The sequence below is a fragment of the Salvia splendens genome, chromosome 9, assembly GCF_004379255.2.
Source record: "Salvia splendens isolate huo1 chromosome 9, SspV2, whole genome shotgun sequence".
In the NCBI taxonomy this organism is placed as follows: Eukaryota; Viridiplantae; Streptophyta; class Magnoliopsida; order Lamiales; family Lamiaceae; genus Salvia; species Salvia splendens.
In genome coordinates this window covers 15,214,131-15,231,243 of record NC_056040.1, presented here as the reverse complement: position 1 = coordinate 15,231,243, position 17,113 = coordinate 15,214,131, and the positions used below count along the sequence as shown (strand labels likewise).

General features: G+C 39.8%; 3 protein-coding genes across 3 annotated transcripts; 1 reads left to right on the top strand and 2 right to left on the bottom strand.

The window, feature by feature from the left end:
- Window positions 1-259: 259 nt before the first annotated feature.
- Window positions 260-3,737, top strand: LOC121749713 (26S proteasome regulatory subunit S10B homolog B-like). Its single transcript, XM_042144311.1, has 10 exons — window positions 260-469; window positions 1,325-1,444; window positions 1,802-1,938; window positions 2,062-2,223; window positions 2,304-2,390; window positions 2,461-2,547; window positions 2,645-2,782; window positions 2,903-3,094; window positions 3,191-3,289; window positions 3,509-3,737. Exons 1-10 carry the CDS (start codon window positions 367-369, stop codon window positions 3,581-3,583), a joined length of 1,200 nt encoding a protein of 399 aa, XP_042000245.1. The 5' UTR covers window positions 260-366; the 3' UTR covers window positions 3,584-3,737.
- A 648-nt stretch (window positions 3,738-4,385) lies between these two features.
- Window positions 4,386-7,774, bottom strand: LOC121749700 (bifunctional phosphatase IMPL2, chloroplastic-like). Its single transcript, XM_042144293.1, has 9 exons — window positions 7,211-7,774; window positions 6,986-7,064; window positions 6,283-6,377; window positions 6,143-6,192; window positions 5,892-6,016; window positions 5,649-5,715; window positions 5,119-5,208; window positions 4,721-4,835; window positions 4,386-4,634 (listed from the first exon to the last, which is right to left on the bottom strand). The coding sequence occupies exons 1-9, from the start codon at window positions 7,542-7,544 to the stop codon at window positions 4,561-4,563; spliced, it is 1,029 nt and encodes a 342-aa protein (XP_042000227.1). The 5' UTR covers window positions 7,545-7,774; the 3' UTR covers window positions 4,386-4,560.
- A 7,953-nt stretch (window positions 7,775-15,727) lies between these two features.
- LOC121747746 (late embryogenesis abundant protein-like) lies at window positions 15,728-16,715 on the bottom strand. The gene is made up of 2 exons (XM_042141844.1): window positions 16,367-16,715; window positions 15,728-16,067 (listed from the first exon to the last, which is right to left on the bottom strand). The coding sequence occupies exons 1-2, from the start codon at window positions 16,625-16,627 to the stop codon at window positions 15,891-15,893; spliced, it is 438 nt and encodes a 145-aa protein (XP_041997778.1). The 5' UTR covers window positions 16,628-16,715; the 3' UTR covers window positions 15,728-15,890.
- Between the last annotated feature and the right edge of the window lie 398 nt (window positions 16,716-17,113).

Sequence of the window (17,113 nt, the reverse complement as noted above, 5' to 3'; positions counted from 1 at the left end):
TGCACAAAAGAAATGCCTCAACTAAGTGGGAAAGATAGAGTATACTAATATACTGTGTATGAGACAAATCAATAATTTAATTTAATCAAAATTGCTTATCAGAAAAAATAAAATACACTAAATTCGTATATAAAAATTTAAAAATACTCCAAAATTGGGCCACAAACATATTAAACTACAAAAACAGTAATGCAAAATGGGCCACAAACATATAAAAAGGCCCAAATCCAAGAACGCTCTCACATTCTCAGACTACAAAATTGTAGGAGTATCTTGCTTCGGTAGCAAGCTTGAAATTAATTTCTTCATTGTTTTTTTGATATCAAACCAGAAATCTATTGATCTTTCCTTTTTGAATCGGAAGCTATGAGCAGCGAGAACGACGATGCTGCTCGCCGCAAGGCGGCCATTGCTGACTACCGGAAGAAGCTGCTGACTCACAAGGAGCTTGATGTCCGAGTTCGATCTGGTAATCGAGCTCTTATAACCCTAAATTTGTGCATTCATTTGTCCAGCATTTAATCTGTTCGATGTCAAGTTCTATACTTCTAATGTGAGAAGTATTAGTTTCCATTACACTCTTTTTTCTCCCTTGTCCTGCGAAATTGTAAATAGCTTAATGAATGTGGACTCGTTAGCTCTTATTATGATTGACTATGATTTCGTATGTTTTCCTTGTTTGAAGCTGTGAATGCATGTTTTTCGTGTGTTTGGAATTGCCTTGTTTGTTTTGCTGTGGTATATGACAATTCGGACTCAGCGGCATATGTTTTTTTAGTTAAACCAGCTGAAGAGGGTTTTTGGCTCAATTTATTTATCACTTGGATGTAATTGTAGTTGAATGATTGAATCCGAAAACTGTTCAAGTGTAGGAATCTGCAATCTGCATAATATATATAGCTAATTTGCAGTGATTTCATTCATGGATTAACCATTTGTCTAACCTGGACAAACGGAGTACTGTGTAATTTTCGCTATCCATGGGTAGAATGTGAAGATTACACGCATTTGAGATGCGTCTTTTTCTCAAGGTTTGCATCAGATATGATATCATTTACTTTCTCGTTTCTTGTTTTCTCCGTTGGTGGGGCCTAAGTTGGGGGTTCTTACTGGTTGTGCGAATAATGTTTTCTGCAATTTAACAAAAGTGGCTGAGAAATCCTTTTTTCCATAAAAAACTTGCTTTGCTCAGTCTTTGATTTTGCTATATCGGCTGCATTTTTGTGTGACCCATGCTATTAGAGTGATGTTATATTAGTCTATTATTATGCCTGAAAATTTGTTACGGTTACTTATGGTTAATGGCAATATATGATTTGTGCAGCAAGAGATAATCTAAGGGCTACAAAGAAGGAGTATAATAAAACAGAGGATGATTTAAAGTCACTTCAGAGTGTTGGACAGATAATAGGCGAAGTTCTGAGGCCCCTCGATAATGAACGCTGTAAGACATTTCTGTTACCTTTTTTTTGTTTGCATTCCCTTCTTCATTGGCATTTATTTCCATTTATGTGTTTTGAAATACCAAGTGCTGTAATAAAAGTAACTTTCTTGCTGCCTTTCTCCGAACTTTTGCACTGGTAATACCACCAATGTAATTTTAGTTGAGCGCATATATTGAACCTGCAATATTCAAACGAAAGGTCTGCTTAAAGTAGTTTTGTAACCAACATTATTGTTCCTGCTTCTGAAGTGTTTTTACATGACCATATTTCATAGACGTTTTCATCATTGATTAGATTCCTAGAAGTTCTTGTCTAACTTTCTAGTATTTGATACGCAATTGTTTTTCATATGCTAGTGATAGTTAAAGCCAGTAGTGGCCCAAGATATGTGGTTGGGTGCCGCAATAAAGTGGATAAGGACAAACTTACTGCAGGCACTCGGGTAGTTTTGGATATGACTACACTTACAATTATGCGAGCTCTCCCTCGTGAGGTATGAAGATGTGTTCAACATTAATGCTTGATTAACTGGATCATTTAATGATCAACTGATACTTGGTTTCAAGTGGTTATGGCTTGCATTGCTTATGCATTATTATTTGATTGTACTCCGCAGGTAGATCCTGTTGTCTATAACATGCTTCATGAAGATCCTGGGAACGTTAGTTATTCGGCTGTTGGTGGGCTGTCAGATCAGATCCGAGAACTGAGAGAATCTATAGAATTACCTCTAATGAATCCTGAGCTCTTCATAAGAGTTGGCATCAAGCCTCCCAAGGTAAAGTGACAAGGTCATTTATCGAAATCCCATCTCACGCTGCTTTTGGATTTTAGCAATAACTTGTGAACACGTCTTAGGGTGTACTTCTATATGGGCCTCCTGGAACCGGAAAAACGTTATTGGCCAGAGCAATTGCTAGTAACATTGATGCCAATTTCTTAAAGGTAGGAAGCTACCAACACCTCTTAAATAGTCCTCATGTGAAGTGCAGTTGTTGATAACTATTAACTGCAGGTAGTATCAAGTGCTATTATTGATAAGTACATCGGTGAGAGTGCAAGATTGATTCGGGAAATGTTTAATTATGCTCGTGATCACCAAGTAAGCAATATACAATACAATTTATTTTTCTGGACATATGAAGATTTAGATGTAAAGAATAGGATGGAATTAACATAGATAATTTCTCTCTATGAAGCCCTGCATCATATTTATGGATGAGATTGATGCCATTGGTGGACGCCGTTTCAGTGAGGGAACAAGTGCTGACCGTGAAATCCAGAGGACACTTATGGAGTTGCTAAACCAACTTGATGGATTTGATCAGCTGGGGAAGGTCTTTATTTACCACAATTGTGAATTATGGATATATTATTTTGTAGCAGGATATAAGTATACATCATCCCATAGTCTTGTATGGCTTGCTATATTTTTATATAATGAATTGTTAGTGCAGGTTAAAATGATAATGGCGACCAACAGACCCGATGTCTTGGACCCTGCACTTCTTCGTCCTGGTCGCCTAGACAGGAAAATAGAGATACCATTGCCGAATGAACAGTCAAGGATGGAGATTCTGAAAATTCATGCTTCTGGGATAGCCAAACATGGTGAAATTGATTATGAGGCTGTTGTTAAACTGGCTGAAGTAAGTTAAAAATACTATACTTTCAACACCTCCATCAGATTCAAACAACATCGATCTTTTGTCTGCGTTTGAGAACTGATATGTTGCGTGGTTCAGGGGTTTAACGGGGCAGATCTTCGTAACATCTGTACCGAAGCTGGAATGTCTGCAATTCGGGCAGAACGTGACTATGTCATTCATGAAGACTTTATGAAGGTAGATTTCCTATGTTTTTGAGGAATCAGTTCAATTTTATCTTAAATCTCGAACTTGTCCAAACATAAATAATCTGCAGAAGTATGAAATCATTTACCTCAAGTGTCTGTTTCAATAAATAAGATTTGTGATTGCAAATGTGACAATTTGATCCTTGAATTTAGAGACAGTATTTTTTGTGTAGAAAATTGAGTTGGTTGTGGGTGAAAATGTTTGCAGGCTGTAAGGAAACTGAACGAAGCGAAGAAGCTGGAGTCGAGTGCTCACTATAGTACTGATTTTGGGAAGGAGTAGATTTTGAAAGAGGGTAGACAAGTATGATTGTTCATTCGAAGAAACCAACACCATTGACCAAAGTTCCCTTCCATATTGAATTTGTTGCTCTTAATTTGGATATGTATTAGATTTTAATCAAATGCTTGAAAGAACTGCATGAATTCCAAGTGTACCATAATGTTAATGCAAATCCAATAAAATTAGGAAAAAAAATAAAAGATGATGAGATTGAAGAGGTCAGCATGAATTTTCAGAATATATAAGAATAATGTCATATGGAATTATGTCATTTTTGTCCATCCCTCAAAGTTTGTCAATCGTTACATTTTAGGGATTCTACATTTCACTAATTCCTTCTCACTCACATTTTATTGCTATATATAAAATCAATACTCCATCCTTTCAACCAAGATAACCTTATATTAAAATTAGAAATACTTTTATACTCCGTTTACTCCACTTAATATAGAATAACACTGCATAAGGTCATTTTCCTTACAATAGAGGGAGCATATAAAGATAGAACTTATGTATAACACTAAGTTTTTCAATTCATTTTCCATTATATTTGCTAAACTCAATATTTGAGGGGATTTTAAAGTGAAAATTGAAACAATCATTCATACAAGTACACTAAAGCCGGGACATTTTCGTTGCGAATATTTATCCGTATAGTTTTGCTGTATATTTTGATAATCATGTATAAAACCTTGAATCCTTTGATAGGTCTGAAATGTCAAGTCCCCACAACATGTAGGTGGATGTGATGTACTAATAATGATTAAAAATGTAGGTTTGGAAATGCCGATTGAAAACATCAGAGCCGGAAACCTAATAGTAGTAAGATAAAATTGATAAAAGGAATCGATAAATAAAGGGGTTGTTACATATAGTACAGCCAAATGCTACAACACTCAATTAGATATGACGCCATTTTAAATCCATGCGGCACATATTATTTCCTCTGCGTGTTAGCTAGGGTAAGCTGAAGACTACTAAACCAGCACTTCCAACGTCTCCAGAGCTTCTTCGTGAACCCTTTTGTCCCCTGCTGCCACTACGTTAAAGCCTGTGAAACAGAGACGACGTCTCTTACGCATATGTTATCGGCTAAAATCATAAATTTGCAAATCACTGTGTATAGAAAGGCCATACTTGGAGGAGCATGTGATATAGAAGAAGCCTCCCATTTCAGTTGATTCCCTTCCCAGTCTGTTATAACTCCACCGGCACCTTCGATCACAGGTATCAGGGAAAGGAAATCGTATGGCTGGGAACATAGGTTCAAAACAGAGATTTTAGCATCATGCATTTTATGAGCAAATTAACTGTTGCAGGGCTAAAAGGTCATATTAGTAACAAGGTCACAAATTATTGTCGATCAGAGCTGCGAGCATTCAAGATATCAGATGAAGAACAGAAGCAAAAAGAATAATAAATAAAAGCACGACCCCCAAATATCAAATACTACTAGCAAACTGATCAAATACCACCGCAAGGATGCCAAATCAAATACTACATTATTGAAGATTGTAATGCATCAAAATACACACCTTGAGGCCTGACTCAACCACGAGGTCCACAAAACCTGACGCCAACAGAGCATAAGCATAGCAATCACAGCCATAAAGTGGCACTTTCACCTGTTGAAGCAAACAAAAATAATATCAAAATAAGAGAACCATGTGTATATTTTTCATGAAAAAAATGAAAAAAACATAGTATTAGAAATAAGACTAAATTTATGAAGTTTAGCCAACAGAACAGGCAATTGATCGCACTATCGAGTAGTACTAGATCGGTAGTGCACAACAATAGGATAGAAGGGTATATAGTAGATCCCATCCCACTGAAGTATCAAGATGTTAAAAATAAACAAACTAGTGAAATATTTCTCTAGTAATATGAATCAGAAGTTTATTTTCAAACAAATCCACTATACCATCAAGTAAGAGCTATAGAATGATTCTGCCAAAAACTATCTTGTTGACATATATTTCAGTTAGAGAACTGTCCATGCACAACTGAAAAGGAGTAGCAAGACTACACATGCTGAAACTATACTGACTAAAACTAGATATACCTTACTTCTAACCCGAGCGAATGCCACCTCAGCATCCCCAGTAAATAAATGAGGGCTAGTTGTATACCTGAAACAGAATCCAACAACCCATCACCAACCTAACAAATGAGGTGAAAAGCAAAAGCATAAGATAATAGTATCACGGACAAACAGCTAGGATCAAATTTGCTAAAGTGACTAATATCAACTGGGTTATGTAGATGTGCATAAGATAAGATGTTTCTCCTGATATGGTAAACATACATATATGCTTTTGACAGTTGTTCACAATAACGTGTTGAGATCTCTTGTCCATTCAAAGCAGTTCTCCTCCCAGTTATGCCAATCCATCTTTCTTTAAGGATAGGTTGATCAATAATGCCAAGGATCTGTTTAAACATACACAAAATAAGTTCAATAACTGGACTCGAAATACAAAATAAGGAAAGCCAAAGAAGCAGAACATAATTCTCTTCACAGCCTTCCTCACTGGAGTAAATATCTGCAAACCTTACCGGTTCTCCCTTGTGGAGTAAAGAAATTAGAGTTCCAAACACAGGTTTACCTGTATAAGTATACAATTGTAAGCCACCACACAGATAACAAGGAAGTCATACTTATTATACAAAGCAACAATAATTATGTTGACATATACCAGTGATAAAACTTTTAGTGCCGTCTATAGGATCCAGAACCCAAACAAAATCTGCAAAGTCTTCTTTGCACATCCATCCATTCTCCTCTCCATAACTGAAATTGACAATCAGTTGTTTGTTAGACATCAAAAGTGAACAAGCTTACAAGAACTTTGATAAAAAAAATGAATATACAGTGCATCTTCTACCATGCTTATATTTAAACATCCTTATCTGATGAGATGAGAATTCAACTCAATAACATACGTGTACATATGTGTGTCTTGTGTGTGTGTATGTACGTCCAAATATACCATATATATGACGCGTAGCAAGATTACATTCTTTCCTGATATATATTCATTTAACAAAAGCTATACTAAGTGAGGAAAAACTACTAGCCAAAAAGTAGGACACGGTTAGGATACAATTAGCTAAGTACAATCACAAAACAATGGGATAGGAAGAAAAAAGCATTAATAATGTCTGTGTAATTTAGCATTTGGTGCCCGATTTTACAAATTTTGTCACTGATTAGCAGTTGAGAAACAAAAAAAATCCAGAATACTACATCTTAAATCACATAAATAGCTTCAATTCCAAAATAGATCAAACAAACAAACCGACTAACCAAATTTGCAGATAAACTAGACAAGAAGAGGCGAAGTTCAGAAGTCTTATAGATGGAACAATTTACCCAATGCAGAAAACGCACACACTCACATTGCATGAGAAGGAAAATTCTCCTGTATAATTTTCACCATTGACTCCTCCGCCGCCTGATCCGCAATCGTCACAGGACCTAATGATAACAAAATCAACTTAAGACAATCCAGTCTACTGGAGAATACTACCTCTAAACACAACGAAACGCTCTTAACATAACACAACGAAACGCTCTTAACATAACACAACGAATTGTATAGAGAGTGAGAGAGAGAAACAGACTTAAATCAGGTTTATCGAGTATGTCGAAGCTCTTGCGGAAATAGCGGCGGATGACATCGCCAGCGGCGTCTGCAAGCTGGTTGCCGACGTCAGCGAAACGGTCGAGGTCACAATCGTCAAATTCAAGGGCAATGGCTTGACATGTACCTCCGTGGCCATTAGAGAGAGAGCAACGAGCAGAATCCATCTTAATCGAATTCAATCGAATCGAGCCGAGATTCAGGGCTGAAGGCTTACGATCGGAGGAGAGAGCAAGAGGAAATGCAGGCGGGGGAGATAGAGAGAGAAAGGTGGAGCGAGAATGGGGGGGCAGCTGGAGAGATTGCATCTGCATTGATGGGGGCGGGAAAGAGTGAGAGAGGAAAAGTGTTTGAGGCAACGATGGGTGGTGACTGTGGGAGAGAGAGAGGGGGGGACGCGAAGGAGTGGAGAAGGGACGTGGTCTCCACCGTTGGATTGGTCGGCCTTTTTGTGGTGAGAAACCCAAGATAGTTCACCGTGACTCACTGACTGTCAACTGAGGGCGGCGGTGGCGCGTCGTCCGCAAATGAATTGAAACATTAGGTTTACTCACCCGAATATAGTGTGACAACAAAACCACGTTTGATATATCAACTTCTACTAAGAGTATCCACCGTAGGAATAGCCCAGCAATAGCCCAGTCATAGCCTAGCCACAAACTCCTCCTGCCATATCATCAACACTAAAAATCCTCTTGCCACATCATAAATAGCCCAGCCATAGCCTAGCCACATCATAAATAGTCCAACCACATCAATAGCCACATCACTCAAAATTATATAAAACAAATAATTAACAATCACACAAAATACGCAATTTAATTTACGAGACATATACGAGAAAATTCAATAATATTAAAATTTAAAAAGTACATTAATTAAAAAAAATTACATAATTAACAAAAAAACTACTGCCGTGCAGTCCTCCGCGCCCATAACTCTTCAATTAAATCCTTTTGGAGTCGAATATGAGCCTCTGTTTGGCGCATGTCGGCATGTGCTTGGAGACGACCGTCTTCATCGTGAGGTACCCCACTCCGTACGTTGGGGGCGGCCATGCCGTGGCTTGGACCGGCTTCATTATCATCGTTGGCCCAATCAGTCAGTTGTACACCTTCATCTTCGACAATCATGTTGTGCATGATAATACATGCGTACATTATATCTGCAATGCAGTCGACATGCCACAAACGCGTTGGCCCCTTAACTGCCGCCCATCGAGACTGAAGCACACCAAATGCGCGCTCCACGTCCTTGCGCGCCGACTCCTGCCGTGCCGCAAAGTAGGCATTCCTCTCATCTGATGCGCATCGGATCGTCTTCACAAAGACGGGCCACCTAGGGTATATCCCATCCGCCAAGTAGTAGCCCATATCATGCCGGTTGCCGTTGGCGACAAAACTGATGGCCGCACCGACACCCTGACACTGCTCGTTGAAAAGTGGTGACGAGTTGAGGACGTTGAGGTCGTTGTTCGAACCGGCTATCCCAAAATACGCATGCCAAATCCACAGCCGGTAATCAGCTACGGCCTCGAGGATCATCGTGTGATTCTTTCCCTTGTAGCCGGTCGTGTAGAACCCCTTCCAGGAAGCGGGATAGTTCTTCCACTCCCAATGCATACAATCTATACTGCCTAACATTCCCGGGAACCCATGCTTCTCCCCGTGCATCTGCATCAGATCCTGGCAGTCTTCGGGGATAGGGCTTCGAAGGTACTGATCACTGAATACTTCAATCACGCCCTGACAGAAATACTTCATACATTCCAGGGCAGTCGTCTCACCGATGTGGAGGTACTCGTCCCACATGTCTGCCGCGCCTCCGTAGGCCAATTGTCGGATGACCGCAGTGCACTTTTGAATAGGTGTGTGGCCGGGTCTGCCAGACGCATCGTGCCTGAAGCGGAAATACAGATATTGTTGCTCCAAATCGCTAACAATACGCATAAACAGGGACCTGCTCATCCTAAAACGGCGCCTGAAAAGGTTGGCGTTGAACCGCGGCTCCTGTGCGAAGTAGTCTTCGTATAGGCGCTGATGTGCAGCTACGTGATCACGATCAATCACCGCTCGGCGGTGTACCACTGGGCAAGGTCGAGGTACCGTCGACTGCAAGGCCCTCTGCATCCATTGATCAATCTCACGGTTCGTATAGGCCTCTAGCGCTTCGTTCATTAAACGCTCGTACTCCTCAGCATCCCCACCACTACTACCACCGGCGTTACTCATTTCTAGGTGTTGATCTTGTACAGAAATTAAGATAGAGAGAGTACTCGTTAAAACAAGTGGTGCGAATGAAAATGACGTGCAAAGCGCGTATATATAGTGTTTCAAAAAAAATCGTGCTAGGCGGTGCGCTAGGCGATCCGGACGCTGCAATAGCGCCGAGCGGATCGCCCAGCGCACCGCCTAGCGCTCGGGACCGCCGAGCGCTAGGCGGTTTTTAAATCCGGAAATGGCTGGGCGGTTGCAATAGACCGCCTAGCGCCGGCGCTCGGCTAGGCGGTGCACTAGGCGCTATTGTGGATGCTCTAAGAGCATCTCCAATAAGAATAGTCAGTCATAGTCCAGCCACAAACTCTTTCTGCCATATCATCAGCCCTAAAATTTCTCCTGCCACATCATCAGGACAAGCAACTGGACAAGCAAATAGCCCAGCCACAATAAACAAAATTATTTAAACAAATAATTAACAATCCCACAAAATACGGAATTAAATTTACTACACATATACGGGAAAATTCAATAATAATATTAAAATTTTTAAAAGTACATTAATTAAAAAAAGTACATTAACAAAAAAAGTACATTAATTTAAAAAAAACTCATACTCCACGCACGAGCCCCCCGCCTCGCCGTCGTCGTCGCCATCGTCGCCCTTATCGCCGCTATCCGGGACCCCCAAATCTGCGGCATCTGAGCCCGCGTCTTAGCCCCCCACCTGTGCCGCGGCGGCAGTCAAATCGGCTCGCATACTCACAAGCAGTGCGTGAAAAAAACTCTTCTCCTCAGGGTCAGTGGCATTCTTCCAGTCAGATATGACCTTGTACATCTGAGCCCGCGTTTGTTGACGCGCCAAGAAGACGAGGTCGGCTGTCGGGCTGCCAACAGTGGGGGATGGCGACTGGACCTCCTCGGACCTCTAACGAGCTCGTTGCGCCCGCTTTTGACCAACCGGGCGAGTGCGGCGAGTAAACGCGGGAGGGGACGGCGTCTCCTGCGCATCTTCGGGGAGGTCGTGGGAACCGTCGCTGCTGCCGCCAGCGTAATCACCGGTATAGTTCAGGTGCTGCTTCTTCGGCCAGCCAGTATCGACTCCTGCCCGAAACATCTTGGAGTCCATTAGCACCAGGTAGCAGTTCCAGTAGGTGAACTCCTTGTAAAGCCCGGGCACCGGGAACTCTTTCTCCGCCATCCTCCTGCAGTCCTCGTCAGTTTGGACACTGGACTGCATTCGGAGGGCGTTAGTGTACAAGCCCGAAAATCAGGAGACCCCTTGCCGGATTCGGTCCCACCCCTTCCGGCACTCCTCCCCGCTGCGTGGCCTCCCCTCCGGGTAAAATGCCTTGTAGGCTGCTGCTATCTTAGCCCACAAGTTGATGATCCTCTGATTGTTCGAGGCGAGGGGATCATCACAAACACTCACCCACGCCTTGGACAGCGCGACGTTCTCTGCTTCCGTCCACTTCCTCCGTGCCGAGCTGTCGTCACCAGCTGGCTGCGACGACTCGCCGACCACCCTCTTCCCCTTCTTCTTCTTGGGCGCGCCCCGACCCTGCCCTACTCTCCCCGTGTGAACGGGAGTGTTCGCATCCCCGAGATCTAGTCCCAACTCCTCTAAGGAGAAGGTCTCAAACCCAGTGAACTACGTCTCCGCTGGGGTCGATGTGTGCGAAGCAGCAGTAGCAAAATCAAGACTGGGGCGATAGACGTTGTCCCCCCCCCCCCCCCGCGTCCCCTGCATCCCTGGGTACCCTGGCGTCATCTGCATCCCGGGTGTCCACCCCGGCATCATCGGCATAGGGGGTTGCATCCCCGGTCCCCCCTGCCCGCCTGGACCCCCCGGCATCCCCTGCCATCCTGGCATACCACCCCCGGATGCCACCCCGGGCATCATCTGCTGCCAAGGGTAGTAGTACCCGGGCATCAGACCCCATCCACCTCCCGCGGGTACCGTAGGAGTTTGAGACCCGCTCGTCCCTGGAGTAGGCTCGTTGTTGTGCTCCATTTCACGTTGTTGATCTTGTACAGAAATTATGATAGAGAGAAAACTCGTTAAAACAAGCGCTCGGGAATCTAGCGCCTGTAATGGCGGCCAGGAGATCGGCGAGCGCATCGCCGAGCGCTCGGGAATCTGCGTGCGCTCGCCGGCTGCAATGGTTCGGCGAGCGGACCGGCGAGCGCCAAGAATCGGCTAGCCGGTGTGCTCGCCGCTATTAGAGATGCTCTAAAACTCAAAAGAAATAATGAAGCAATTTTGTCAAAAATAAATTTGTTTTGCAGTCATATTATATTTGATTTAATTTAATTATATTAATATCATATCACGGGACTATTGCGAAAAATTAAATGGTTGTGATTTTATATTCAAATTTTAAAATTTATGTAATTGAACATAAGTTGTCTAAAAGTTGATTTAAATGGCATTATCTCTGTGTTAAAATGTCAAAACTACTAGAGTAGTATTTCGTAACAAAAAAATCAATGGAATATGATCGCCGGATTATGATATGTTCTATATACAGTATATATAGGGGTGTTCGGTTTGTAAGATTATATCCAGGATTAAATTTGTAGTGTGTTCGGTTCTTGGGATTCAACCTCACAACTCAATCCTAGATGGATAATCATGGGATAATTAGTCATAGCTAACCCCCTATAACTAAAATAATCTAACAACTCAATCCTAGATTGTATCTTGGTATTATTTTATCTTGCAAACCGAACACCATCATACATTATTTATTATTATTAGTGTATTCTTACTAGTTTTGACTTTTGAATATACTTTTAATATTGTTATAATACCTCGTTCCAATTATATAGACTGATTAAAATGTGTACAATAATAATAAAATAGAAAAGAAAAGTATACAATAAAATTCCTAATATGGTTGCATTTATTTTAATGATCTATTAATTTAAATAAAAAAATATAGTTTTAGTTAAAGGGAAAAAATAAATATTTGGCACCTAAAACTTTTTATGAGAAAATATTAATTTATTAATAAAAATTTAACACTAGTATAATTTTACTTAATTGATCTGTAAAAATCATTTTAGAAAATTATTATTCCACTTGTTCAAAAAAGTAGTTTCGTTTTGCCATTTTAGCTTGTTCACCAAAATTAGTCTACTTCTATTTTTAGAATTTTCACCAAACATTACACTATTAATACTACTTCAACTAATTCTCTCTCTCATTTACAAATTTCTCAGTATAATTCATGTAGGGGTGAGCAAAAAAACCGAAAACCGAATATCCGAACCGAACCAAACCGAAATTTTGAAATTCGGTTCGGTTTTGTTCAGTTTTTCGGTTCGGTTCGGTTTAAAAATAAAAAAATTTCGGTTTTTCGGTTCGGGCGAAGAAAAAACCGAAAAACCGAAAAACCGAATTATATATATATATTCTATTAATTTAATATATTATATTATATATAATATATATATATATTCTTTTAATATATTCTACTATATAATATACTCCCTCCGTCCCGCACTACTTGCACCTTTCCTTTTGGGCACGGAGATTAAGGAATAAGTGATAGACAAAGTCAACAATTACGGCTGTAGGTATAAATTGTTACTAAAAATGGAAAGAGTGCAAATAACTTGGGACGCTCAGAAAGGAAATAAGTGCAAGTAGTGCAGGACGGAGGGAGTATATTATAAGTATTATTAATTTTATTATATATATAAATATTATATTAGTATATATAAAAAAAATAAAATACACATATATAAATATATATTTATATTATATTTATTTTTTTCAGGTTTTTCGGTTTTGTTCGGGTTTTTCGATTTTTTAAGTTTGGTTTCGGTTTTTCAGTTTTTCAGGTTCGGTTCGGTTTGGATTTTGAACTAAATTCGGTTTTTGTTCGGTTTTGGCAAAAAACCGAACCGAAACCCGAATGCACACCCCTAAATTCATGTAGTCCCCAAAGTCTATTTATAAGGAACGAAGAAAATATGAGAAAATAGTTTGTGAGATTGTCTTAACACAACAATATCAATAGATTGTGGTGGTGGCCGGCCGGAAAACTTCTTCTTGATCTTCTCCATTATACTCTTCTTCTCGTGCTCCAGCACACCGTAGTCGTCGCCATTGCATGCGAATCATGCGATACTGCCATCTAGTTGTATATTCTAGTCTTTATACTATCCATCTCCATAATTAATCTTTTACTTTAACTTTTATAGCCACACTTGACCTTTGAAAAAGACATACTTACCCTTTAGCCTTTATGGAAATATGTATCTGATACAATTTTACACAGGACTCGAAAGCTTCAACCTTCAGACCCCGGACAACACTTGTAGCGATCTCCACATCCTGACTCGAAGAAAAGTATCGTCTTTATCAATGTATTTATAAGAAACCGGACCACACTCGAAAGCTTCAACCTCCAGACCCCGGACAACACTTGTAGCGATCTCCACGTCCTGACTCGAAAAAAATATCGTCTTCATCAATGTATTTATAATAAACCGCTAAATTACTAATATACTCCATACTGTCTATATATGTTCAAACATGGTCTTTAACCAAGTTTCATATTACAAACCATATTGTTGAATAACACCAAACACCATACCATTTGTATCTAAGAGAGCAATATGGTAATTAAATAATTTAGAATATTTGATAATTTAGACCAACTTCAATACACAAAACCCAACGGATATTATATAAGGTCATCCACTACGCTGTCTCTATACCGTCCCTTAACTACTATTTGACTACTATTTGAGGGCCCCACTATACTTTATTCCTCCATCCCTTAACTAAGGGACGGAACCTGCAACGCTCCGTCCCTTAACCGTCCCTTATTCCGTCCCTTAATTACTATTCATTCAATTTCATTTTTTAATTTTTTTTTCCAACCCAATTCAATTAAAACAAACACACTTCATTAAAATTAAAATAACATTACAGCATAAAATAAAAATACAACTTAAATTTTTTTAAAAAAAACATAATTAAAATCTTAAAAAAATAAAAATGACATAATTTAAAATACAATTTTATATGGACATCCTTGAATGTTTTATGTTTATAGAGACATCCAAGAATGATTTTGTCCCACATCGAAAGTGAAACATAAAATATTCAAGGATGTCTCTATAAAAGAGAAACAACCAAGAATGACTTTTTCCCACATCGAAAGTGGAACATAAAATATTCACGGTTGTCTCTATAAAAGAGAAGCAACCAAGAATGACGTTGTCCCACATCGAAAGTGAAACATAAAACATTCAAGGTTGTCTCTATAAAAGAGAAGCAACCAAGAATGAGTTTCATAAATTCGCAAGCCCATCAAATATATGTGGACTATTACGAATTTCTTGTATTTATTTATTTGTAAAATTATTTTTAAATATAAAAACAATTTTTATAAATAAAAAGTATTTTTTTTAAAATTCGATTTTTTTAAAAAAAAATTGATTTATTGCGTCAGCACGTGACGATGCCCACTCGCGGGCCGGCTAGTGGGCGTCACGCACGACGCCGGGTCACGCCACGTCGCCTAGGCGCGTGGCGAGACGGCCCGTCGCTTGTCTCGGCGACATGGGACGCGGGACGCGGGCGCAGGACGGGACAGGGCGGGACGGCGAGCTGCAACGCGTCGCGACGCGTAGAAGCATATTTTTTACATTCTAGAATTTTCTATGTTATTCATTTACATATTATAAATCTAATTTTTTCTATATAAATTTTATAATATCTATATATGGTGAATTTATATAAAATTATATTTAGATAAATCTATTGATACTCTGCTAGCTAGAGAATTCTAAAACATGTTGATTTAAATAACATCTAAAACAAAAATCAAGTATTTTCTGTCTAGAGTAAGTTGTTGGACTCTAAAATCATCTCATTACATTGATTAAGATATGCGTACCACTCACTTTGGCGTATTGTTCACTCGCATTAAGATTAATAATCTTGGAATACCCAAAGATCCATTCTTGGTACGCACAACATATATTCTCTCCTCTATTGTTGGATCACGACTTCAAATTGGCCATAGATAATTAAAGCATAACTTGATTAGTATGATGCTCTCCTCTATTTAAACTCATAAAAAGTTGGGCGTAAACGAATATAAACCGTTATTAATCCTTATTTCAAAGAAAAAAATATCTCCCTTCTTCGAAGAATAGGTTATGCTACATATAAAATACTTAACAAGTACCATAAAACAAAAACCAAATTTACTAATTAATCACGCAACAACCGAATCGTGAAAGGTGAGACACGAATGCATAACAAATATCCCACAAGGTTTCATGTGCATAACAAACTCCAACATACATGTAAATAATCACACAACCAACATAACCAAACAACAACATGGAGTATATACTTTGTCACACCATATATCACCATTTATTACCCACTACTATTATTTAATGATTCCCCTTCCCTTAGGGATTGTGGTGGTGACCGGGGAGCTTCTCCTTGATCTTCTCCATTATACCCTTTTTCTCCGTCGTCGTCGTCTCGTGTGTCACGTCTTTATGCTTCCCTCCGCTAAAGCTCTCCTTTATCTTCTCTTTCACCCCTTTCTTCTTCCTTCTCCCCCCTTGCCCATCATCCTCCGACTACAATCAAATTAATCCATTACAAATTAGTAATCCGTCCCTTAAGATACCAATTTTACCATTTTAGACAATCCCTTAAAATTAGATCTATTCCAATAAGCACTTTTTCCTCTCTAATAGAGATCTCATTCTCCCCTAACAATTACTCTAATCACTTTTTTTTATCTCTTTCTTATTTTACTAATTAAGCGTTAAAATCCACGCGGTTCAAAATTACTAAGTAGTACTAATGATTTAATTTCAGGAAATCGATTAAACAAATCAATTATCCAATTAATCTTGTAATTTAATGAACTAACCGAGCTAGAGCTAGAGCTGGAGCTGCCGGAGCGAGGTAATTGCTCCTGCAGAGACTGATGCTGCGGCTCCGGTGGTGGGGCGTGAAGCGGCTCTGCCACAGGAACCGGAGGCACGTCGGGCAAGGCGGAGGCAGCGCCGTGGGTGGTGGCGACGCCGGTAATGTACATGGGGTTGCCGTGCTCGTCGGTGAGCTGAACCGGTTTGCCAAACTGGTCCGCCAGCTGGATCGGGTTGCCGTGCTCGTCGCGCAAATCCGCCATAATGTATTGATGGCCGATAAATCCGCACAGCTAAAGTCGAGCTAGAAAAGTGGAGGAGGAATTTGTAAGAAAAAGGATAATTTTTGGTTTGTTTTTATCTGTGTTTGGGAATTTGATGATTTGGATGAGCAGTGGGTTATATTGAGAGAGAAGAAAGAGTTGTATGTATCTGCATGTTGATGAGATCTTCACACGTACGTGTTGGATGCGGATTTGCATGACGTTGTAAGCTGCCACGTAAGAGACATGGGGACACGTAAGATTTTTGCTGATATTTAAAATGTTTGTACCCATGGAAATGTGTGCTTTTTGTATGGTGATGGTATTGGATATTGTAGGAATATGATGGAATCTTTGTAGTAGTACTTACTTAATTGGCGGTAAAAGTATAAAATCAGGATAATACTCTTATTTTTTGTGAAATAAGTGGCGCTTAAGGGTAGCATGGTATCTTTCACATTCAAGAAAATTAGGGCTCTAATTACC